The sequence below is a fragment of the Struthio camelus genome, chromosome 26, assembly GCF_040807025.1.
Source record: "Struthio camelus isolate bStrCam1 chromosome 26, bStrCam1.hap1, whole genome shotgun sequence".
NCBI lineage: Eukaryota > Metazoa > Chordata > Aves > Struthioniformes > Struthionidae > Struthio > Struthio camelus.
Window position 1 is genome coordinate 72133 of NC_090967.1, and position 24171 is coordinate 96303.

At 57.4% G+C, this 24171-nt stretch overlaps 2 protein-coding genes across 15 annotated transcripts in view; one reads left to right on the forward strand and one right to left on the reverse strand.

Annotated features, from left to right (window-relative positions):
- The first annotated feature begins 442 nt into the window (after positions 1 to 442).
- Positions 443 to 22743, forward strand: LOC104144195 (unconventional myosin-Vb). Its single transcript, XM_068919514.1, has 37 exons — positions 443 to 469; positions 4450 to 4560; positions 5038 to 5200; positions 5337 to 5481; positions 5712 to 5868; positions 6405 to 6545; positions 6851 to 6932; positions 7241 to 7348; positions 7639 to 7751; positions 7978 to 8243; positions 8505 to 8586; positions 8955 to 9095; positions 9165 to 9287; positions 9766 to 9849; positions 10778 to 10927; positions 11184 to 11281; positions 11441 to 11527; positions 11598 to 11709; positions 12010 to 12221; positions 12494 to 12650; positions 13026 to 13265; positions 13971 to 14180; positions 14507 to 14600; positions 14861 to 15006; positions 15411 to 15524; positions 15686 to 15919; positions 16001 to 16098; positions 17265 to 17451; positions 17658 to 17751; positions 17974 to 18108; positions 18298 to 18449; positions 18819 to 18908; positions 19111 to 19261; positions 19772 to 20033; positions 20128 to 20302; positions 20463 to 20543; positions 20666 to 22743. Exons 1-37 carry the CDS (start codon positions 443 to 445, stop codon positions 20822 to 20824), a joined length of 5181 nt encoding a protein of 1726 aa, XP_068775615.1. The 3' UTR covers positions 20825 to 22743.
- Positions 21655 to 24171, reverse strand: part of UNC13A (unc-13 homolog A) — a 43088-nt gene continuing 40571 nt past the window's right edge. For all 14 annotated transcript variants that reach the window (XM_068919734.1, XM_068919733.1, XM_068919732.1 and 11 more), the window contains one exon: positions 21655 to 23623. In XM_068919734.1, the coding sequence (XP_068775835.1) occupies positions 23335 to 23623 (289 nt within the window). In that variant the 3' untranslated portion in view covers positions 21655 to 23334. The remainder of the gene's footprint in view (positions 23624 to 24171) is intronic.

Sequence of the window (24171 nt, forward strand, 5' to 3'; positions counted from 1 at the left end):
AATTGGGGCTCAGGGTGCCCTGGATGGGGGGGCCCTGAATGGGGCCAATCTTGGGGTGTCCCAGATAAGGAGGGGTGTCAGGGTGTCCCGAGTTTGGGGTGCCCCAGACAGGGAATCTCAGGGTGCCTTGGGGGGCTCAGGGTGCCCTGGATGGGGCTGGTCTTGGGGTCTCCTAGACAAGGGGGCTCAAAGATAGCAAAGGTCTCGGGGTGCCCCGGCTGGGGGAGGGAGGTCCCCGCCGCCGGGGCAGCAGGTGGGGGCGGAACTGGTAGCCGAGTGGGGCGGGGACCCAGGCATCCCGCACCCTCCCTGCCCGGTCCAATTAGCAGCAATTAGCGGCCATGCCGCCTGCTATAAAGGAGCCCCGGGGCCAGGTCATGTGAGGCATTGGCATTGGCACTGTTGGGGGTACGGGATTCTGGTGCTGGGGAGTGGCCTTGCCATGGCTGTGGGGGACCTGTATGTGCAGGTGAGGTGCTGCTGGCTTTGCTTTCCCTGGGGTGTGTAGCTGAGGATGCAGGCCTGGCTTGGCTTGTAGGTGGAGCTGAGGGGAGAGGATTTCCCCTTGGTGCTCTGCATTTGCCTGTTGAAGTGCAGCAGGTGAACTGCTGCTGGGGCCTGGGAAGAGCTCCTTGAGTCTGGGCTGTGCTTGCTGCTTCCTGTCCTTGCTCTGGCCTAGAGACAGAGCTTGAGCTGTCAGGGGCCTTTTGCAGGCCTAGCAGTGCTGCCCTGCTCTTGGGGATGTCTTGGCACATGTGTCCCCAGGGCCTTGGCATCCTGAACTTGGCCCTATGTGAGGCATAGTCCTGGACTGAGGAGCCTGGGATTGAGCCTGGTTTGAGTGTGGTGGCTTCCTGGGTGCTTTTTGCAGGGATGCTCTTGAGAGAGCTGCTTGCCTGGCTGCTGCTCTGTGTTGTGTGCAGCTGGAGCTGGTGCTGATCAGCATGGCTGTTTGCTTGTGCAGTGAGCCTGGCTCCCCTCATGGCAGTCCTTGGGGACCCATGTGCTGGTCCTTGGCTTGCTGCTGCTTTGCAAGGTGTGAGACCCATCCATGCTGGTGCATGGCACCTGGTTCTGCTCCATGAGCCAGTGCAGCCCTGTGTGGGTGCTGCAGGCTGGCTAGATGCACAGGCAGCATCTCCCCTTTGGAGGGAAAGAAGGTCTGGGCTTCCTTGCTGAAGCATGCTGCCTGCCTTAGTGAAACTCTTCCAAAGAGCCCTCCAGCATGAAGGGCTGCCTGGCTGCTTCTTTCCCATGCCTGTGATGAAGGAAGGGGTAAATCTCAGGCAGCCATGTATGTGCCTGGCAGCTGCTGCCTATACAGTGATGGCTGACAGGAGATGCCACTGGTGTGGGTGGATAGGAGCTGAGGCCAAGAAGGCTGGAAGGATGTGTGGGGGCATGCAGGCTGGCATGCTTCTCCCCCCCCCCCCTCCTCGAGGGGCAGCTTCAGTACTCAAGCCCAGAGAGGAGTTTCCTGCAGAGCTCAGGGGTGAGACAATGTCCCTGGCATGAGCAAGGTACCAACATGGGGCAAAGCCAGGAAGTCTTTCATGGCTCTGGAGGCATCTCCCTGATGTTTGGGTTGCCTTGGTCCAAATGGTGGTGCTAGGACTGAAATGGCTGTACCTAGCAAACCTGCCCTGGATGTGGCTCAGCTATGAGCAAAGCTAGAGAATCCAATTCCTCTGGAAATTGGAGGGAGGAAAGTTGTTCTGCTCCATGTGGGTGAAGGCTGTGTGGGCAAGGAGAAGCCATCATGATTGAGGCTTTCTGTTGTGTGAGAGTGCTGAGGTTGTGCATCCATTCCTCAAATGTGGCCTCAGTTGCCTTAAGCTTTCTTCCAGGTTGTGCATTTGGGCTGGAGGCTTTCTTGCTGCTTGTCAGCCCTAGGCCACCACCTCTTTTCTGAGGAAGCTTGAGCACAGGGCTGAAGGTGAACCACTCCTTGCTGAGGAGGTGTGAGTTGGGCTGGCTAGTGGGGATGTTTGTTCTTCCAGCCCTGCTTTCAGGCTGGAGCCTGTTAGTGCATTGATGGAAGCCTTAGATCATGCATATTTTTTTTTTTCACTCCCCCCAGCGGCTAGGACTCAAATGATAACGGTTTCCTGTTGCTGTGTCCTTCACTGTGGTGGAGTTTAGCAGCCCCTGCAGCCTGATCTTGTTCCTTCCCTTTTTTTTTTTTTTTAAACTGCGAAGTCAAATGTTTGGTCTCCTGATGACTTCTTGGCTGTAAACCCAAAGTGTGGCCCCTTTCCTTTCCCCCTAGGCTTGCAGACTATTCAGGACTTGTTTTATCAGCTTTAACAATGCATTAACACATGTGCCTTGCATGCTGCAGCCCTGGAAACATTTGTTCCAAGCCAAGTTTCTTGGATTTGCAAAATCAGCAAAATAGAAATGTTTTTCTAGCCCCTGTTTCTAGCAAGAGGCCAGCAGTGGCTGGCTAGGGTGGGAGTATGGTATGTTAGAGCTCCTTTGCTGCTCTGAAACAGGTCCTGCAGCTGTAGTTAGTGGAAAAGGATATAAGCTCCTCCTGCTCCTGTTGCAGCCTGAAAGCAAAGTTGAATCCATTAGAGGAGGGTTTTTTCTTTTTTAAACTTGCAATGTGGCCTCATCTCTGCTGTCTAAGCGCAGCAGGAGGAAGTGGCCTCTTGGAGGCAGACTTCGTTCTTGTCAGTCTGGCAGGATTGCTGAGACAGGCATCTGACAACTTGATGTACAGAACAAGGGGACGCAGGCACCTGTGCCAGCAGCAGGGCCAGATGGAGCACTGGGCTCCCAGAGTGCTCATTGCCCCATGCCAGCTCAGTGCTGGATGTTTGCCTCCTCTTGCTGGTCCCATGTGGCACCTGCAGTATGGTTTTTCTTGCCTGGGTTTTGCACCTTGCAAAAGGGACCTGCTGGTGTCATGTTGGCTGTTTCACCAGTGCTGAACATCCCCATCTCTGTGGGGTGACTTCAAAAAGACTTTTCCCCTATATTAGGGCCTGAGTCTAGAGATCCAGAGCAGAGTTAAGGTTTGCATTTTGCTTCCCCCTTTATTAACATCTGGTGTTTGTGAAGGCAGCCCTGGGATGGTGGAAGGAAGACTTCAGCTGGGCACCAGAGGCAGGAGATGCTGGGCTTGTATGTGCCCATCAGTCCCTTGCACAAGGCTAGCTGCTCTGTCTGGCCACAGAGAGCTGCAAGCACTGGGGAAGCGTAAGAGGAGGGTATAAGGTGATTTGTCTTGCTGCTGTCTCTATGCTCTCGCTTGCAGTTGGGTTTCCAGAGCTGGAGGTGGTATCTGGATCAGTGCAGTAGTTGGCTGAGGACCTTGCTGTATGTATACCTGCTTTCAAGCCGGGTTTACTTGCTGGGAAGGAGCCATGTCTTGTGGCTTCACTGCTGGCTACTAGCAGATCTTGTTACTTTATGTGGAATAATATTGCAGGACCTGATATGAGCCATCCTCTCCCCTCTGACTCCTGGTAGGGATGAACTGACAGTTGAGCAAGATGCTCTGAGGATGGCTGGCCTTCATGCCACACAACCACAGACCCTCCCTGCTGCTGTTAGGCCAGACCCAGCTCCCACCCTGCAGCACCCTGCTGTGACTCAAGTGCTTTCTGGAAAAACAGACCTGAGGAAGCCCCTCTGACACTAAGGCTAGGGTCTCCAGACTTGGAAAAAAGCAGAGCCCTGCCTTTGTTGGCAACATGATGGCTCTAAAGCAGGTGGAAAGGTACTTTTAAGCTGGTGTGGAGGATGCACCAGGTTCCCTTGTGAAGGGAGATGGAGGCAGTGGCTGGTGCCATGTTACCCCACTTGCGGTGTGGGGAAGCAGCTGTGCCTGTGACAGATAGCAGCAGCAGCAGCAGCACCTGTCCAGCACTGCCACTTGAAGCATGTGGAGTGTGGGAGGGAAGACACCTTTTTATAGTCCATCTTAATCCTGCATTTGCTGGAGGAGGGGCTTTAACCCACCAGGCATCACTGCTCTCCAGTGAGGACTGGGGTCGCTGCCCAATTTGCTGCTTGAGCTCATCTTGGAGCTGTGTCACAGTTGACACTGGAGCATCTTCCCTGGCTCCAGGAAGAAGATGCTGGTAGCTGTCGGGGGTGCTTGTAGCTGCTTTTGAGCTGTTTTTTGCAGAAACTTCCTAGTGACAGGGACAATACCACAGGGTCTGCATGCTGGCAGGGGGAAGGGGCTGCAGGACTTGAGGTGCTACTGGATCCCAAGGTTGGGGTGCAAACACTGTGGAGCAGTTGAGCTGTGGGAGCAGGTGCCCCTGCTAGAGCAATGCCATGTACAGGGCAGCCCATCCTAGGCAAGAGCTGCACTGTGGCCTGCAGAGAAGGCTGCTGTGATCTGTTCAGACCCTGGTGGCTTGATGCTTTCCCTGGTTCAGCCTTGTTGGCACAGGTCTCTGCAGGGGTCCTCTCCCTCCCATGTCCCTGCAGGGTGCCCGAGTGTGGATCCCTGACTGCACTGAAGTCTGGAAGGTGGCAGAAGTAACCAGGAGCTATGAGGAAGGAGATGATGTTCTCCATCTCTGCCTGGAAGATGGCTTGGTAAGGCTGAAGCTGCATGCCCTGTGGGTCCCTCCTGTGCTAGCTGGGGATCCTGTGCCTGCAGGTGGGATTCACCTTTATGGCCCCAAATGAGCCTAGGCCCTTAAAGCAGGGAGCAGAAAGGCCAGCAGTGCCTTGAATACTGCCTGGATGTGCCCAGCAGCCACCAGACACCTCTGCAAAGTCTGTTCCAGCTGTTGAAGCCAGATGGTGCAGACATTCAGTATTCACCCCTGTGGCCAGTCCTGCATCTGTCTGCACCATTGCTCTAAGCAAAAGCCTAGCTTGCTGGGTCCTCCCTGCTGCCTACTCCTACCTGGTTCCCAAACTGCCTCCCCTCCAGCTCAGCTTGCTGGGCCAGCTGGGCTTGCAGCTCCCAGTGACTAATGGCCCAAGTACAGCCTGCATGGGCAGTCCCTGCCCTCCACAGGCTGCTGGCCCAGCTCAGTGCTTATCCTGCTCCTTTCATCCTCACAGGAGCTAGCCTACCCCATTGAGTCCCATCTGCCACCTCTCTGCAACCCTGACTGCCTCTCAGGTGAGGATGACCTGGTGGCCCTCAGCTACCTGCATGAGCCAGCTGTGCTGCACTCACTCCGGGTGCGCTTCTTGGAGGCCAATGCCATCTATACCTACTGTGGTGAGTCGCCTGTGCTGCTGTGTCCAGTTCCCACCCCAGCAGGACTGGCGTGGTGCAGCCCTTTGGTGCTTAGTGGGGTGCAGGCACCCATCCTGCCCCAGCATGGCATTGGGTTTGCACATCCCTCTTCCTCTAGGTATTATCCTTGTTGCCATCAACCCATACAAGCAGCTGCCCATTTATGAGGAGGAGGTGATTTATGCCTACAGCGGTCGGGAAATGGGGGACATGGACCCCCATATCTTTGCCTTGGCAGAAGAAGCGTACAAGCAGATGTCCCGGTGAGCCACTGCTGTGCCACATGGTCACTGCCCACTCTCCCAGGCCCCAGCGTCCCTGCTAGTGTGGGGCAGATGGAGAGGGACAGTGGCTGCGGCTTGGGGTAATAAATCCAACTTGAGAGCATCCTGGGAGGCTGAAAATGGGGAGACTGAAGTGTGCTCTGGATCACAGTCTCTCCCTGCAAGCCTTTCCTCTAGGGCTTTCCTGGCCTCATGCCTCCCTTCTGCAGGTATGGTAAGAACCAGTCCCTCATTATAAGCGGCGAGTCAGGTGCAGGGAAGACAGCATCGGCCAAGTATGCCATGAGGTACTTCACTGCTGTTGGGGGCAGCCTGGGCGACTCCAGCATGGAGGATAAGGTGCTGGCCTCCAGCCCCGTCATGGAGGTGGGTCCCCTGTCTCCCTAGGCCATGCCCAAAGCCAGCTTTGTATGGGGACAGCTGGGACATGAGGAGTGGCTGGGCACTCCTGTGGGCTGCCTTTGTCTCCTTGCAGCCCTGGCTGACCCCTCACATGCTTCTGGGGCTCAAAAGTGCTGAAGTCTCAGCCCTGCACTCTCCTGAGTTGCATGGGTGTCTTGTTCCCTGCATGCCTGTGTCCTTGTGCCAAGGCAGCAAGCCACAGCCACTCTGGCTGTGGGCTGGCAGAGCTCACCTCCCATGTGGAGGAAGGAGTCCTAGTTCCTGCTACTCCCAGCATAGCTGGGCATGGCCTTATCCAGGCTTCCAGTGCTGGTGGTGCTGCATTCTGGGCTGATCAGTGAAGGAGGGAGAAGCAGAACACCTGAGTCCTACTGGTTTTGCTGCAAGTTTGATGGGTGATGCCATGTCTGTAAAATGGGTGGTGGTGCAGATCAAACTCCTCTACAGAGTACTAGCAGATGCAGGGCTAGCCAAACCTGCCTGCCTTCCTTCCCTCTCAGGCCTTTGGGAATGCAAAGACAACCAGAAATGATAACAGCAGCCGCTTTGGGAAGTATATAGAAATTGGCTTCAGCCAGGCATATGTCATGGGGGCCACCATCAAAACCTACCTGCTGGAGAAGTCCCGGGTTACCTTCCAGGTGGGTCTCCAGGGTGGGATGGGGACAGGGCTGTGTGAGAGCCCCAGGAACTGAGAAAGCTACTGGGGCCCCTATGTCCTGGTGCTTGCAGAGGCCAGCTGGGCTGAACCCTGTCCTCCCAGGGAGCAACTACAGTGCTGCTGGATTAAGCTGGGAAAGGGAAAGATGTCCCTTAATACCCAAATCCAGGGTCCCAGCACTGCTGTGGGTGGATGCAGTCCTGGGGTCCCTGCCCTTGTTGAGGGAGTGGGATGCCCTGAGGTGATCAGGCCACTCAAAGCTCTTTCCTTCCCATCTTTCTACAGGCAAAAGCAGAGAGGAACTACCACATCTTCTACCAGCTCTGTGCCTCGGCAGCCCTGCCCGAGCTCCAAGGCCTGGGTCTCTGTGAGTGCTATTGTGTTCTCCTCCCCCCCCCCCCCCCCAAACACACATACACAGCATAGCTCACTGCTGAGGACAAACAGTGCTTGGTCCCCTCCCCTTCCTCTGCCTTTCCCCCTGACTGGGTGGCCAGGTGCAGGGCTACCTTTGCTGCCAGCTAGGTGCTGCAGGGTAGGCCCTGGACCTGCTCTGCTACTGTGGGTGGGCACCCCAGTGCTTGGGGCAGGGTAACAGCTAAGCCAGCCCAGCAGCACCTGGGAGGCTGGCTGCATCTGTTCCCAAGCTGATGCTCACTGATTGCTCATCCACAGGTGGAGCAGAGTCCTTCCGCTACACCTCCCAGGGCCAGTGCACCCATGTGGAGGGCACTGATGATGCTGCTGACCTGGACAGCACACGTCATGCTTTCTCGCTCCTGGGTACTGTCCTTCCCTGGGCACTGGAGTGAGGGAGCCCTGTGTATGGGGTGGGCTGGTCCATGCAGCTATTTGTCCACTACCTTCACCCATTTGCTCTTTGAGTGTCCTGGTGTGAGGGAGCCTGACTGTCTATCAGGCAGACTTGGGAAGCCTTTCTCCACTCCCAGGTGTTTCCATCCCCTCTGGCTTGTGTAATGCAAAGGTTAGACCAGCAAGTGGGGAGAGCCTGGTGGGGTATCACATAGCTTCAGGTGTGGCGGTGCCCATCATACTGTGTCTGTGCCTGGCAGGAGTCCTGGAGACTGAGCAGCTGGAGCTCTTCAGTGTCCTGACTGCCATCCTCCACCTGGGCAACATCATGGTCAGGGGCAGGGACCGCCATGGAGATGGCTGCTTTGTTGAGGTGCGTGACAGCTTACTGCTGGTGGGTGATGCCCTGAGCCCTGGCAGAGTGCCTGGCTGCATTCCCATCAGCATGACCCCAGATTCAGAGTCCCTGAGCTGCTCTGGCTGCAGGAATTGCACCTTGGCTATGGGCCATGCTGTGCAAACAATCTCCAGCCCAGCATGGGCCACCCTGGCAGCATTCTCCCACTCCAGCATTTGGAGTGATGGGGCTCTGTCTGCAGCCCACAGACAAAGCCCTGGGCCTGTTCTGCACGCTTTTGGGCATTGAGGAATCACAGGTGTCACGCTGGCTCTGCTACCGCAAGCTGGTCACCACTGGAGAGACCTACATGAAGCCCCTGTCCAGGCAGCAGGCACTTGACTCCCGGGATGCCCTGGCTAAGTATATGTATGGGCAGATCTTCAGGTGGATGGCAAGTAGGGTCAACCGTGCTCTGCGGTCACCTGAGGGATACCACACCTCCATTGGCATCCTGGACATCTATGGGTAAGAGGAGCCATGCTCCAGCCAGCTCTCTTCCAGGCAGCCCAGTCTGGAAGAGTATGGGTCTTTCTCATGATTCAGCCAGTGGCCTGTTCACAGGCAGTGGCTGTTCCAACTGGGGCTGTGGACAGTGTTTGTCTGCAGTGGTGTCAGCTGGGTGGTTGTGCCAGGCCTCAGATGGCTTTCTCATCCTCATGGAGCTGTAGACTGAATGGGGTGGCTATGCCCTACAGCTGCATCAGTTCAGTTCTCTGCTACCCTCAGGTTTGAGATGTTTGAGCTCAACAGTTTTGAGCAATTCTGCATCAATTATGCCAATGAGAAGCTGCAGCAGCTCTTCAACCTGGTAAGTGTCATGAAGATGTCTCTTCCCCATAATGCTAGGAGCTAGTGAGGGTGGGCCATGCATATCCCAGCCACACTATTGCCTTTGGCTCTCTGCCTTGGGAATGCAGCTGGTCCTTGAGTTCCATGCAGTGTGGATGCAGGGCTCTGGGAGGCTGCTGGAGTCGAGCATGGACCATACTGAGAGGCCCTCTCCTTTTTCCAGGCAGTGCATGGCTAAAAGTGCCCTTGCCTTCTCTCCCCCTCCCCAGGAAGAAGGGCTGCTCAGGTGCCTTATGGAAACCAAGCTATTACCTGCAGCCTGTGTTAGGGTTGGAGGTAGCCAGCCTCCTTCCAGCTCGGTTGTCTTCTGCTCTTCCTTCCCTTCAGCATGTCTTCAAGTTGGAGCAGGAGGAATACATGACTGAGGAGATCCCTTGGGTCTTCGTTGACTTTTATGACAACCAGCCATGCATTGAGCTCATTGAGGGCCGGCTTGGCATCCTGGACCTGCTGAATGAGGAGTGCAAGGTGGGTGAGGCCTGCTGGCAGCAGGAAGTTCTGGCCATCCAGAGTCCCTCTGACACATCTGCCTTTCAGATGCCCCAAGGCAGTGATGGGAGCTGGGCCCAAAAGCTTTACCAGACCCACTTCAGCAGCTCCCACTTCCAGAAGCCCAAGAGGCCCACAGATGCCTTCATTGTCTGCCACTTTGCTGGCAAGGTAAGGAAAACTGTGGTGGGTATGGCCTTGGGCTGAAAGGGCTCTGCAGTAAAGCTGCACCAGTGGGTGCTGAGTCTGCCTCTTGCTAGAGCTGATGGCGGCAGCTCTGCCACTCAGCAGCCTCCTGCCATCCCAAATGGCCAAGATGGCCACCCGTGTCCAGGTACCCTCCTAGGCTGGGAAAGCAAATCCTGCTGGTTGTGCTAAAACAGATCTCTGGCCCCTAGCCTTCTGACAAGGGCCCTAAATATGGAAACTCCCTGATTCTGCAGTGCTTTATCATAGCCTGAGTCCAGTGATGGTGCCCAACACCAGCAGCCTCCCAGGAGGGCAGAAACGCTGCAGATGTGACTGAGACTAGCTCTGACTCATGCCAAGACTTTCTGAAGCCTTGAACTCTTTCTAAGCAGAGCCCTACCCTAAACAGGGCTGGGAAGCTCCCCAAGCTAACACTGGCACTGGCTTTGTCCCCTGCCAGGTAGAATACCAGTGCAATGGGTTTGTGGAGAAGAACAGAGACGCTGTCCCTGAGGAGCTAGTCGGGCTGCTGCGAGCCAGCAAGGTGAGAGCTAAACTGCACAGCTGCACCAGGACAAGGTGTGGCTGATGTGTTGCAAGGGGACCTGGGGACTGGAAGGGCTGGGCAGTGTTGAAAATGAGCCCAGCAGGGTAAATCCCTGCCTGATTGTGAGGGAGTAGAATTAATGCGAAGAGCTCTCATACTCTGCTTCTTCCCTGGCTCAGTGCCAGCATGGGGTGGGGGGTACAGACACCCTGTGCCCAGGGTCAGGACAAAGGGTGCTCAGCCCTGCACTGCCAGGCTGCTCCTAGGCACAGGAGGCAGATGCTGACCACTGGTGAGGGTGGGTGCAGGGCTGGTGCAATGAGGATGCTTTCCAGCAGATGGTGCCAGGCCCATGCTGATGCCTTGCTGGTGTTGCCTGTGCAGGGCATGCCAGACCTGCAGGGCAGGAGGCTAGGAGCTGGATGGGCCTGGTCCCATACTGCACTGGCTGTGGACAGTATAGCCCTGAGATCTGGGTGCCCCCACCCCATTCTCATGCCTGGGACATGGTGCCAAATACTGCAGCCTTGCCCTTGCTGCAGGGGGGACTGAAGTGCCCTGTTGCTTCTGGGTTAGTAACACTGTTATTTCTCCCCTCTGCCCTGCATGGTGCTGGAAGAAGGTAAGGGGAGTCTTGGAGGGTGCCTGAGCACACCTAGGAGGGGTGGCTAGGGCTTATACTGGATTTCACTGAGAGGGAAACAATAGGCAGTGGCACAGCTGGCTCCTATACATCTGGTAGGCACTGGGCCCTGTCTGGGAGGAATGCTCTGTAGCAGGGCAGAAGACTGTGCACTGAGCTGGCCTCTGCGGAGTCTGTGGGCTTTTGGGCCTGTATCTCCTGGCACTGGCTCTTGGGTGGTCTTGGAGGGGAGATGCTTGTGCAAGGTCTGCCTGGCTCTGATAGTGCTCTGCTCTGCCCCAGTCTGCCTTGCTCACTGAGCTCTTCCTGGAGGAAGGGGACAGCACAGTGTCCCTGCAGTCACGTAGGTCCAGTGGGCCCAGACTGGCCGGTCGCCCTGGCCGGAGATCACTGCCCAGTAACAACAAGAACAAGAAGTCCATCGCCAGCCAGGTACTGAGCTGGGGAACTGTGTGCTGACCCCAACGCAGGGAGGGGGCATGGGGCATGGATGCCTAGGGATGGGGTAGCCCCAAGGGGACTTGTCATGGGCTCTGCAGGCAGCCCTGCCAGCCCTGGGCCCTCTGTGCTAGCTTGGGGCTACTGGGGGAAGGCCAGTTCCACCCTGCTCCATATAGCTGGTCCCTGGGGACCATAAGCCCCTGGACATGTCTACTGGCCCTGACCATGCTTGCGTTGTTCTCGGCAGTTCAAAGCCTCCCTGCACAAGCTTGTGGAGATGCTGGGCAGCACCACACCACACTACATCCGCTGCATCAAACCCAATGACAGCAAGAAGCCCTTCATGTGAGTGCTTGGCTGGGGGAGGCTAGAGGGTTGGGGACACAGTGTGAGGCACTGTCACCCCCTCAAGCTGTTTTCTACCTGCCTCAGCCCAGGAGGGCCCTGTATGCTGGGTTGGGATCTGGCTGGGAACCTGTCCTGATTAGGCTCCCTTTGCTTTAGGTTTGACTCCAGGCGAGTGGTGGAGCAGCTACGAGCCTGTGGCGTCTTGGAGACCATTCGGATCAGCGCCTCAGGCTACCCCTCCAGGTACCCCTGGCAGTACCCTGGGGTTCTCACCAGTTGCAGCACCTGCTGATTCCCTGGCTGTATCCTGCAGGTGGACATACCAGGAGTTCTTCAGCAGGTACCTGCCTCTGGTGAGCAGGGAGGAGCTGACAGGCACCAACAAGAAGCAGATCTGCATCCTTGCCCTAGAGAGACTGCTCCAAGTAAGAGCCCTACTCAGCCCTTGATGTGGAGGTGGTAGTACCTGAGAATCCTTTGTAGATGCTTCTCCCCATCTTTCTGCTGGCAGGGCTGGGTGCCCTGTGGGGTACAGGGACTGGCCCAGCCTAGCCAGGAATGGGTATACTGGGACACAGAAATTGGGATGATCTAGACCCCAGAGAGGCTGAACAAGATAATCCTAGGGCAGTGAGTGGTGGTGTTGGTAATGCAGAGCATCATTCCCAGGGGAGCCTGGCCAGGATGCCCCTTGTCCCTGGGACTGACTCCTCCCTTGCATGCAGGACCCCAGGAAGTACCAGTGTGGGAGGAGCAAAGTGTTTTTCCGGGCTGGCCAGGTAGCCTACCTGGAGGAGCTGCGTTACCAGAGGCTGAGGGGGGCCTGCATCCTGCTGCAGAGACACCTGCGAGGCTGGCTGGCACGGCAGCGCTTCAGACGCATGCATATGGCAGCCATCTGCCTGCAGCGCTATGCCCGGGGCATGTTGGCCCGGAGGTGAGATGGGGGCCAGGGCTTGAGGTACCTCCCCTGTGGAGGGAAGAGTCAAGACCTGACACAATGAGCTGAGAAAGAGCTTCAGCTCTGGAGTGAGCTGGCAGCTGCTGCTCAGCCCTGCTAGAGCCCAGGCTGAGAGGCTGGCCTTGGCCTGGGCTGTGCTTTGACCTAGATGTTCCTGCAATATGGGCTGGGAGGATCTACCTCTTCCTGACCCACCCCAGCCCCGTAAGCTCTGCTACTCCATACCCATCTCTCGGCCCTCCTTGCAGACTTGTCAGGGTGCTGCAGAGGACCAGGGCTGCTGTGGTGCTGCAGAAGACCGTGAGGATGGCTCTGGCCAGGCGCTCCTACCTCCGTGTGCATCAGGCTGTCCTCACTATCCAGGCTTTTGCCCGGGGCATGTTTGCCCGACGTTTTTACCAGCAGGTAGGAGCCTGATGGGGCAGTGGGAGCAAGGGCTCCTGCCTGGATGGGGCTGAGCTGTAGCCTTGGAAGTGGGCATGGCACAGCCCTTCTGTGCTTCCTCCTTGGTGCAAGGCAGGACTGGTGCGCTGGGCCTTGTACCCTGCTATGTTGGGGCAGGCTAAGAGGTTCTTGCTGTCACCCTGGTCTATCTCTGCAATGCTATTACCGTTATGTTCTCTGTGACAAGCTGTGGTCACTTGGCAGGCTGAGCATTGCTTGCTGGAAGCACAGGGCAGTGTTTGCAGGAGGCAGGCACCCCCTCACCTCCTGGTGACAGTGAGGACTAATCCTGGTCCCCTCTTGCTGGTGGTGCCACTGCCTCATCTCCTTCCACAGATGGTGCGGCACCAGAAGGCCATGGTGATCCAGGCTGCTGTGCGTGGCTGGCTGGCCCGTGCCCGCTACACTCGCCTGCGCAAGGCTGTCATCTACCTGCAGTGCTGCTACCGCCGGGCCTGGGCACGCAGGGAGCTGTGGCGCCTGCGTGCTGAGGCCCGCTCTGTTGAGCATTACAAGCAGCTGCACAAGGGCATGGAGATCAAGGTGATGCAGCTGCAGTGCAGACTGGATGAGCAGGTGGGTGCTGCTGGGCCACAGCATGGCATTGTGGCTGGGGCTTGGACTGCAGCAGCCTTGGGATGTTGCTTTAACAATCCTCAACTTCTACTCTCCCTCTGTGGATACTAACTTCCTAGGGCAAGGCAGCAACTCCTTGCACAGACTTTTTTTTTTTTTTAAACCAGAAGCTGGGCTGCCTCCTGGGTGCTCAGCTGGGTGCAGCCTTGCAGCAAGGCATTGTGCTGCCGGGAACAACTCTGTCCCAGCACGCTGTGTTCTCCTACTGAGCACCCTGCCAGTAGCATCTGCTATCTCAATCTGTGCCAGTGTCTTGGCATCAGCTCTTGCCGCTCTGTCTTTGGGGGTGGCTGTGGAGGAGTGTAATCCAGTCTCTGGGTGTTGGGGAAAGCAGACCTGGAAAAGCCTATGGCCAGGGCTGACTGGGAGGTGGGGAAGAGGCTGTGAAGCCATGGCTAGTCTTGTGTGGCTTCATCTGGGGGTGGTGCATCGTGGAGGAGAGTTCTTCTTTGGGTGATAACAGAGGCTCAGGGGTCCAAACCGCTCAAATAAGTGGGAAATGAAGTATCTGTACTCCTGGGCTCACTGCAAAAGGTCAGCATGGATGTGTGTGGGCTCTTCTTGGTATGTGGCCCCACTTGATGGAGCATGGGTGGGGACACTGCCCCGCTCAGACCCTCTCTGTGCTCTGCCCTATTGGCCCAGGCCCAGGAGAAGCAGTGCCTGTCTGAGCAGCTCTTGGCGCTGAATGCTGCACATGCTGTCGAGGTACAGCGGTTGCAGGCTGAGATGCAGCGGCTGCAGGAGGATGCAGCATGTGATGCCCGTGTCCAGCACCTGCAGGAGCGACTGGCTGAGCTGGAGCAGCACAGTGCTGAGAGCAGGCTGGGCCAGGAGTTGGAGGAGCTGAAACAGGTTGGATACAGGGGAGAGGGCTCTGGCTGCCCCCCCCCCCCACATCCCTTGGGGCAGCCCTAGTTAGACAAGCTTGGCCAGAGATGCTCTTGCTCTTAATCCTGGCTTAATCTTAGAGCCTAGAGCTAGCCTAGGCTCTAAGGGGCTCACCAGGGCCTGCTAGTTCACTGTGATGCTGCTTGGGCACTAGTGGCTGGTCCAGGATAGTCCCTGCAGGGGCTAGGCTGGGGAGGAGACCCCTAGGCAAGAGCAGGCAGCTGGGGTTGGCCCCACACAGGGCTCTGGCTGATCTTCCTTTTTTTTTTTTTTTTTTTCCTGTTGTGCAGCGCTTGGCAGAGGTGGAAGCTGTGAAGTTGCACCTGGGGGAGGAGAGAGATGCTCTGGTCCGGCGAATGTTGGAGCAGTCACAGGATCTAGAAGGTAAAAGGGCTCTTCCACTTGGCTTGTGCAATCCCTGAGAAATAGCCTGGGGAGCTGGGTGCAGGCTGGTCCTTCAGGCTAAATGAATGTTCCTGCAAGCCCCCGTGCAGGAGGGGGCCCTGGCCATGCTGCCCCCTTAAAAGGGCCCTGGATCTGCCCAGAGCTGCACAGCCTCCATCCTCCCTCCTGCCTGAGGGATGTTGCTGGAGTAGAGCAAGCCCTGCTCATGCCACTCATCCCATAATCCGTCTGCCATGCAGAGCAGCACAAGCGAGCAGCAAGGGAGAGCCGGGGGCTGTTGCAGGAGCTTGAAGAGGAACGGGCTCGCTACCAGAGCCTAGTGAAGGAGTATGCCCGCCTGGAGCAGGGCTATGAGAACCTGCGGGACGAGATGGCCTTCCACAAGGTGATGTGCTGGTGTGGACACAGAGGGGCTTGGGGTGGAGGAGTACTGTAGCTGAGCATGATGAATACAGCAGTCCTTGAATACTTGCTTTGCTAGGAAACAGGCTGGGCCAGCTTGGAGCAATGCCTCCCTCAGTGCCTTTGCAGGGCAGCAGGCACCAGGGCTCTGCTGTGCAGTAGACTAGTCCAGGGCAACCTCTGGGCTTGTGGGAAACAAGAATTGGGAGCCAAGCTCCATGTGTTGGAATCCCCAACCTGAGACAACCTGGAGTTTTCCAAAAATCTTCACTTCAGCTATTGCTCCTTCATGGTGCTCCTGCTCTCAGGAGAAGCTGCCTCACTTGGTGTTGAGCAAGGGTATTGGGGGATGAGGTGGAACAGTCTTGTGCTTCTCTCCATATGCAGCAAAGCACCTTCAGACGGTCCCCTTCGTCAGAGAGCTTCCTGGGCTCTGAGAGCAGCTACCTGTCCTCCATGTCCACAGTCCCCTCACGGGACGGCTCTGACTTCCAGGCTGAGGCAAGTTGTGACACTAGTGACCCAAGAGTGCCTGGTGGGGATGGGAAAGGAGAGTGGCCTGTCCCTTCTCTTGTCTGTCCCATCAGGGAGGGATGTCCCTTGATGCACCAGTGCATAGTGTGGGCTGCTGGGCCAAACTCAGTATCCTTCTCTGCGTCCAGGGGCTGGAGGAGCGCTGGCAGCTGGTGCCAGAAGGCCAGCAGCCCCATCCCAGCAGCGAGGCGATGCTGAATGGCAACATGGGCCAGGACCCCTTTGAGAAGGCGTATCTCCTTCTCCTGGGGCAGCTCAATGCTGTCAATGAGGAGCTGGCCCGGACTCGGGAAGAGCTGCGGAGGGCCAGGGCTCCTGTGGAGCCCGAGGAGAAGAGACCCCTGGATTTCCTCAAACGCAGGGTGAGCACCCTTCTGTGCTGTGAGTGGGGCTGGTGCCAGGCTTACAGCAGCTCATCTCACCTTGACCTCATCTCCCAGCAGAATATAGCTGAGATGCTGGGGCTGGCCAGGAGCCCAGAGAAGACAGCTGTAGATGATGACTTGAAACATGCATACGATGCTGTACAGGTTGCCAATAGGTGAGTGCTGGTGATGCACCCCCAAGGAGGTGGTGTCTAGCTGAGGCCAGTCTCTACCTGGCATTCATGACATAAGCACAGTCCTTTGGTTGGTGTGGGTGGGATGTCAACTGAACATAGATGGGGTTGCTGGGATGAGCTAGGGACTGCATGTTTCCAATTTGAGTGCTGTGAGTAGTCCGCCCAGAGTGTGGGGACAGCTGGACTTCCTCTTTCCCTGCTTTTAGAAGAGGCTAGATGAAGTAGTGTTCCCATGGCTGCCCCTGCTGGTCCCAAGCTGCTGGTTCTCCCACCTGCCCCAGGTCTGCAGTCCCCTCCCTAGCCAGAGGGTGGGGATGCTCTGATCCTGGCCCTGAAGACAGGAGCATGCCACCCTATAACAGGCTGCTGAGCCTGAATGTCTCAGGCTGCAGCTCCCAGGGAGGGGAGTCCTGCCCTGTCTGGAGGAGCCTGCTGTTAGCACACTGCAGCTGCCTGGCCCATGCTGTGATGCTGGAAAGACATGTTCCAGCCTGATGACCCTGTTCAAAGCAGCCACATTGCCATGTGAGGTCAGTGTCTGCAGCCTCAGCTTCATAACAAGCTGCTGGGCTGGGAGCAAGGGGCAGTGTGACACCCTGCACTGCATGGCTGCAGGCACAGGGCAGCCCTGGCTCCCACTTCCTCCAATGCACTCAGCTGCTTTTTTTCCCCAGGGAGCTGGAGTATTCCACTATGCTACCAAGTATAGGTGACTTAGGCACATCTATTTCCCAAGCTCTCTGGGTGCCCCAGGCTCAACAAGAGCCTGCTGAGGTAGCAGAGGGTTTGGTTGGAAGCAGGCTGTTATTGAGCTGATACAAAATATCCGCATAAATTCTATTTGCGCAAAGCTTGATGCAGGAAAACATGAGATGGGAGATGCTTTCCTGGGAGCCCAGTTGGGTCTGTGTTGCGCCCCCCCCCCCCCCCCCCCCCAGGGTGCATGGGCAGGGGAAAACTCAAGCTCTGAGGCTTTGATGGACAAATGCCTCAAGCCTCAGCCTGGCTGTACTAGCTCCCAAAAAGCATCTTCAAGGGATAGGGTGTTGCTACCTGAGGAGTTTAGGATGCCTAGATGTGACTTTAAATGATGGCTCAGTCTCGTGCCTCAGTTTCCCCCTGCCTAGCCCATGCATGCCCTGCAGGCTGCTGGCAAACCAGCTACAGGAGGAGAAGCAGCAGCATGAGGAGGAGGTGGAAGGGCTGCACCTGGACATCCGCTCCCTCAAGCAACTGAGCCAGCAGCAAGCAGCCCTGATTCAGGACCTGCAGCGGCACCAAGGGCAGGAGGGGCTGCAGCACCATGTTGTGCGGCTGAAGGAGGAGAATTGGGTAAGGGGGGCAAACTTGGGCCCCGGGAAAAGGCTCAGGACTGGCTACCCCCTCCAGTTCTCATGTGAGCTGCAGGTAGCCCCTTGAGGAATAATGTAGGGGACCCTGCTATGTCCTGCTAGCTCTGCCCCATAGGAGGGTCCCTAGTGGGGGTATCTGGGCTGAGAAGAGGCTGGCTGAGCCTCACCAGGCATGTCCCTGCACAGGAGCTGGCCCAGAAGCTGGAGAAGCAGGAGAGAACCACACTGAAGCTCCAAAAGCAGCTGAGAGCCTATGCGAAGCAGATACAGGACCTCACAGGCAAGTGAGGTATCCTTTCCCTCTTGACCTACCCCCCCCCCCCGCCAGCTGCAACTGCAGTTGCAGTGCAGAAGCACTTTGGAGTATGTCCCTAACCACACTGAAGTCCCTGGGATGGGATGGCTGGGGATGATGGCCTCTGACATCTCCTGGCTTCCCTCCCTGGGACAGAACCTGCTCCTGGTACCATGGCAGGACCTGACCTGTGCTCCTCTTTCCCAGTGAGGAGAGAGGCCATCTGGCCAGGACAGGAGCCATCGGGACCCTCAAACATCTCATCCTCAGCTGGGCTGTCTCCAGCTATGCTGGCATGGAAGATGGAAGATGAAGGGCGCATTATCAAGACCATCATTACAGGTAGGGTTTGGAGGGAGAGGGGTTCCTTGTACCACACTTCAGCTTGGTCTCTGCAAGTTCCTGGTAGGGCTTCTTGCCTGATGACTATGGACTCTCTCTTTCCATGTTGCTGGGGCAGGATCCTGCCCAGCTCAGGACCAAATTCCCCTAGCTGCTTGGATGCCAACAGTGTTTTCCCTTCCTCTCCAGACTACAGACCACAGAGCAGTCCTGCAGTGCTTCCAGACCTGCCAGCCTATGTTCTTTTCATGTGTTTCCGGCATGCAGACCACTGCTGTGACACGCCCCGGGCCCACTCACTCATGGATGCTGCCATCAATGCTATCAAGAGAGTCATGAAGGTGCTGGGTCTCACTGGGCAGAGTGAGGTGGACTTGTTCCCTAGGCCCAGCGTCTGCCAGGCTGTTTCCAGCCTGAGCATCTCCCAGGGTGGGAGGGCACCCTTGGGTGCTGCAGAGTTCCTACTAGAGGGTCTGATGACTCTGCACATTGGTGTTGGCCCCCACACCAGAGCACCTCAGGTTGGGGCAGGGAGGCTGTGGCCCACTGGATTTAGGGGACTGGTACAACCCCTCATCAGGCTGTGGTTAGCCTGACTGTGCAGATCATGGATGTGGGGCATAGGGACTTGCTGCTGTCACTGCCAGACTCCCACTGACCACCTACTGGGGCTGGGACCCTGCCCTGGCCCTTGCTGTCTCCTCCCACAGAAGCACAGTGATGACTTCAATGTGGTGACTCTGTGGCTTGCCAATGTCTGCCGGCTCCTGAACTGCCTGCGTCAGTATGGCAGGGACGAGGTAGGGCTGAGCCTTGTGGGGACCTCGCTGCCTCCCTGGGGAAGATCGGAAGCTGAGTGGGGATAGGGTGGCTATTCCACCCTGCTTGGCTGGCCTCAACCCTGCCTCATGCTCTTGCCCCACATCTCCTGGAGGGCTGGGGTGGGCACCCAGCAGCATCCTCCAGGGCTGTGGCCCTCCTGACCCAGCCTATGCCCCACAGAGCTACTGGAAGGCGAACACAGTGAGGCAGAATGAGCATCGGCTGCACAATGTGGACCCGCAGGGTGCCTGCCAGAGCCTGGGCACCCTGGCCATCCAGCTCTACCAGCAGCTCATCCGCACTGCTGAGAAAGGCCTGAAACCCATGATTGGTATGGCCAGGCCCTGGTGGGGGTGGGTGTGAGGCACTGCATGGCCTACCAATGTGGGGTGGGAGCTGGCTCAGCACAGCTGCACAAATGGCCCATTCCCATAGCCAAGAGTAGCCCTCCTGAGAGGGGCAGGGAGAGCTCTGGTCTGAACTGAGGAAGGTGCCCTACATTGAGGCTGTCCTTCCACAGTAAACACCTAAGCCTCCTTGGGAAGGGCTTGGAGGAAGTGCTTGGAGAACTAAGGGGAGGGAGTCCCCCAAGGTCCCTATGTGCTCAGTTTCCCCTATGCCCAGCTCCACCCCATCCCAGTGTGGGGGCCACTTGTGGGGAGAGGTTCCCCAAGGGCTGGGACAATTCTACCTCCACTGCATTTGCTATTAGCCCTCCAGTTCACGTGCAGGACTGAAGCACCACCTGTTTGAGGTGTAATGCAGCATTTCTTCCCTGCTGTGGTTGGGCCAGCCAGGGCTCCAGCACAGCCAGGCTCACTGAGCCCTCTCTGCCCTTCAGTTGCCGCGATGCTAGAAAGCGAGACCATCCAGGGCTTGTCCTCTGCTCGCCCCCGCCGGCCCTCAGCAGCCCCTGGTCACATGCTGCCTGACCTGCTGCAGCAGCTGGGCTCCTTCTGTGAAGCACTGAGCTGCCAAGGGCTGCCTGCTGCTGTGGTGCACCAGGCTGTCCGCCAGCTCCTCTTCCTCATCAGTGGCACCACCCTCAACTACCTGTTGCTGAGGAAGGATGCCTGCTCCTGGAGCTGTGGCATCCAGCTCAGGTCAGTTGGGGAGACCAGGTGGGGATATAGCTGGGGTTGTACATGGGGAACCTGGCATGGGACCTGTCTCCCTCTGGTGTGGTCTCCCTTGCAGGTACAATATTAGTCAGCTAGAGCAGTGGCTGCGTGCAAAGGGGCTGTACCAGAGTGGGGTCCGTGAGGTGCTCGAGCCCCTGGTGCAGGCTGCCCAGCTGCTCCAGGTGAAGAAGGCCACAGAGGAGGATGCCAGAGCTATCTGCAGCCTGTGCACAGTGCTGTCAACACAGCAGGTACCATGGCACTTGGGTTGGCCATGCACTCACCTGAGAGGTCTCTATCCTTGGGCCTGCTCAGCCTCCCTGGGTGCACTAAAGTCTGGTGGACCTGGACACAGCACTGGTATTAGTGGGGCAGCTGGTCCCTGCTTGTGTTCCTCTCCATCTCCTGCAGGTTGTGAAGATTCTGCGGGCTTACACCCCAACTGCTGGGCTGGAGGAGCGCGTGAACCCCAGCTTCATCAACAGCATTGAGGTAAGCAGGATACTGGATCTGGTGCTGTGGCAGGCTGCTCCAAAGGGTCACCTCTCCCTCACTGCCACAGCAGTGTGGGATCTTAGAGGACTCTCTCTTTCTCTCTCTTTCTTTCTCTGCAGAAACACCTGCAGGAACAGAACCCAGAAGGCCCCAGCCAGCTCTTGGTGGACACATGTCACCTCTTCCCTGTGCATCTGCCCTTCTCTGCCTCCTCTGTGCATCTGGATGAGCTTTGCATCCCTGACAGCATTGACCTGGCCTTCCTTCTCCGTGTCTGAGCCCATGTTGGGTCCTGCAGCAATGCCAGTACCCAGCTGAGCACTGGGATGAGCCTGAATCCTCTCCAGGACAGGAAGGCCCTGAAAGCACCTTCATGCAGCACTTTCTGTGTCCAGCTCCTTTAGGAAGCTATTTATTTATTGAAACTCTCATGTATGTTGTTTGTGGCACAGCCCAGGCATGTGAAGGTCCTGTGCAACCACTTTTTTTTTAATCCTTTGAAGTTAATAAAAGCCTTTGCAGATAATTTGGAGCCTGGGGCTGTCTTTGGAGGATGCTGTGCTCTTTGGGTGGTGCAAGGGATGGTGTTGCCCTTAGGTCCTGGGGCCAGGAACTGGGTGCCCTGACTAGGAGGGAGCTGGGCCTCTGTTCCCAGTCATTGCTGCAGATTGGAGGGGTCACAGCTGGGTCTGTGGGCACATGCACACCTGGAGACAGTAGGACATGTTGGTGTGAAACAGGGTGTTAGTGGTAGAGTTAGAGGCTGGTGCACATGGGCTCTGCTGACTTGTGAGCAGCAGGGCAGCTCACCCCTATCCCATTCAACTCATCTGCTGGAGCTCTTGACCTTGCAAGGGCTTGGTGCATTCAAGACCATCTCTTTTCCCTAGAGCTGGTGCTATGGGCAGTTGAGCAGGGGCAGAGCTGCTCCTCTCAGTCCTGCTGCAGAGTTTCTGGGTTGCTCATCCTTGGTGTAACCTCAGCTGTGAGAGCTTTGGCTTTGGAGATCTCTCCTTCAAAACCAAACTTCCCCTGCTTAGCTGGGGGCCAAGTACAGCCAGGGAGCCCCAGGTGCCTTCCCTTGCCCTGCAGCACCCCCAGACACAGAGAAGGGTGTGCTTTTTAATGTCCATTATAATAAAATATTTTTACAGAGCCCAAAAAAGTCAAAATAGTGCAAAACATCTCACTGTCATGCATCCATGGTAATTCCCTACCAGCAGAGCTAGTTGGGTATTTACAGACAAACGGGCATTGTTGACAAATGTGCTACATGAGCAAAGTTGGTCAGTTCAATCACATGCCGAACAGGATGTCTCGGGGAGGGAGGGCCAGTAGCCGCAGAGCCTGCGGCTAGCTTGGTGCATGGCAGGCCGAGGTTGGTGTGTGCGGGGGCTGAGGGCTGAGCCCCAGTCCAGCTGTGCTGGAGCAGCAGTTAGAAAAAGGGGTGTAAACATTGAACAGAAACAAGAGTGAACAGCTAAACCCTTTGGTCCCAGACAAATCCTATAGAAAATGGAATGGAGGGGATGGGTTGGGATACCCTGTTTTGGTAGGGGGATAGAGAGGTATATTGACTTTTGGGATAAATCAGGCCTCTGCCCTCCCTAGCAGCCCTGCCAGCTGGGGGCTGTTCCCATCACCCACGCTCCCTGGCCACCCGGGCACTCACACGAGACACACACACCACTGGTCACACAGGAATGACAGCAAACGGGAAATGGGGTGGGAGCCTCCAGGCTGGGGGTGGGGGGGGATCTTGCTTGTGCCAAGGAGATCCCTTGGGTGCTGCTGGGACCTTGCAATAAGCAGGAACAGCCTGGTGGGTCCTGGCTAGCTAGAGCCAAGGGAGATGGGTACCTCCTGCCAGGGTGTGCCCAGCCCTCGCCCTCCTCCAGCCCTGGCCCCCTGAAGCTGCAATCCCTCATGGGGGGCAGCAACGGGTGCAGCCCTCCACTGCGGGGAGGCAGGGAAGACAGGATGTGGGCCAGGGGCTTCTCCCCGCTACAGCTGCCACCATGCTGCCGCCAGCCGGGGAGCGGGTGCCCATGGCCCAGCATGCTGGGTGCTGCACCCATGGGCCATGCAGCCCCGATAGCCCTTCCACGCTGTGGCAGCGGGTGCCCTGCTCTGCCCTGGGTATGTACAGCTATTTACATATGTACAGAGCGCTCAGCAGGCAGGAGCCCATCCCCACCCAGGACACCAGTGGGGCCTACCCAACCCGCGTGGTCCTGGGTGACGATCATGGGACACAGCCCTGCTTTGTCCATCAGGGAGACCAGGCAGATGCTGCACGCCTGGCACTTACCAGCACTGTCCTGCATCCCTCACCCCAGCTGGCAGCACCATGGTGCCTGCTTTGCGATACTACATGGGATTTAGGGCTATGTGGGATGGTGCTGGGGATGTGCCATTAGGGTCCCCCTGCCCCAGACATGCAGGGAAGGGGTAGATCAGCCCCATCATGCATGCTGGGGTCCAGCCCTTCCCTGCAGCCCCTTGCTCAGCCCACCCCAGCCCAGCACATTCCTGTCAGGGTGGAGTGGGGGGAAGTGCATGGCTTGGCTGTGCCCTGAGTTGCCAGGCCAAGGATGGGGCTGTGGAGCCATGCATGGCACACGCGTCCCCTCTGTGGCACTGCCTGGGCCGGGTCTTGCCAGGTGCCCTGGCAGTGTCCTGGGGATGGGAAAGAGGGCTCCTCTTGCGGCCGGTCGCTATGGCTTATCCATGGCTGGAGGATGATGTAGAAAAGGGGTCAGGAGATGGGGGCTGGAGTTGGGGCGGTTTAACTGCTGCCCTCCTCGGCCGAGCGCGTGTCTGACTTGAGCTTGACAAACTCCTTGGCCACCTCGTCGTTGTTGCGCTGTGAGAGGATGCGGAGGACGGTGAGGCCGGTGTCATCCATGTGAATGCGGCGGCCCAGGGGCAGCCAGCAGGCACAGCTGGCCCGCTGAAGGATGTCGCGGAGCTGCAGCACAGCGATGCCCACTGTGCGATCCTCCCGGGCGAAGCAGTAGTCCTTGACGCACACCTGCAGCTCGTAGCACTCGGGGCCTGTCTCTGCGCCCAGCGTGCTGCGGCGGGGGGGGGGGGGGGGGGGGGGGGGGGGGGGAGCAAGGCATGGGCAGTGTGGGTACAGTGCCAGGCCCCAGGAGGCACCTCTGCCGGGCTCCTGGGCACGGGCACACAGCTGTGAGGCATTGCTGGAGATGGAGCGGGATGGCAGCAGGGTTAGACCAACCCTTGTGCCAACGTTGGGGGGGGGGGGGGATGTCACCCCTTGCCCCCCCCAAGGGGGGCTGTGAGCCCTCAAAGGGGCTGAGGGCTGTTTCAAGGGAAACTTGGGTCCTTTAACCATTTCTTTTCCAAAATAAATTGTAAAAAGCCCCCCCCCCCCTTTTTTTTTTCCAATCCCTGCTTTCCCTAGGCAGCTTTTGCCAATGAAAAATATTAAAACTAACCCTTGTGGGGAGAAAAAAATAGGTGTTTTTGTGCTGCCACATCCCCAGAGGATGCTGGGCTGCAGCGTCCTTGTACTCCAGGTATATGGGACCCCCCCCCCCCCCCCGTCCAGGACAAGGCTGACAACAGCTGCCCCCCCCCAGCCCCGCGCTGCACCACC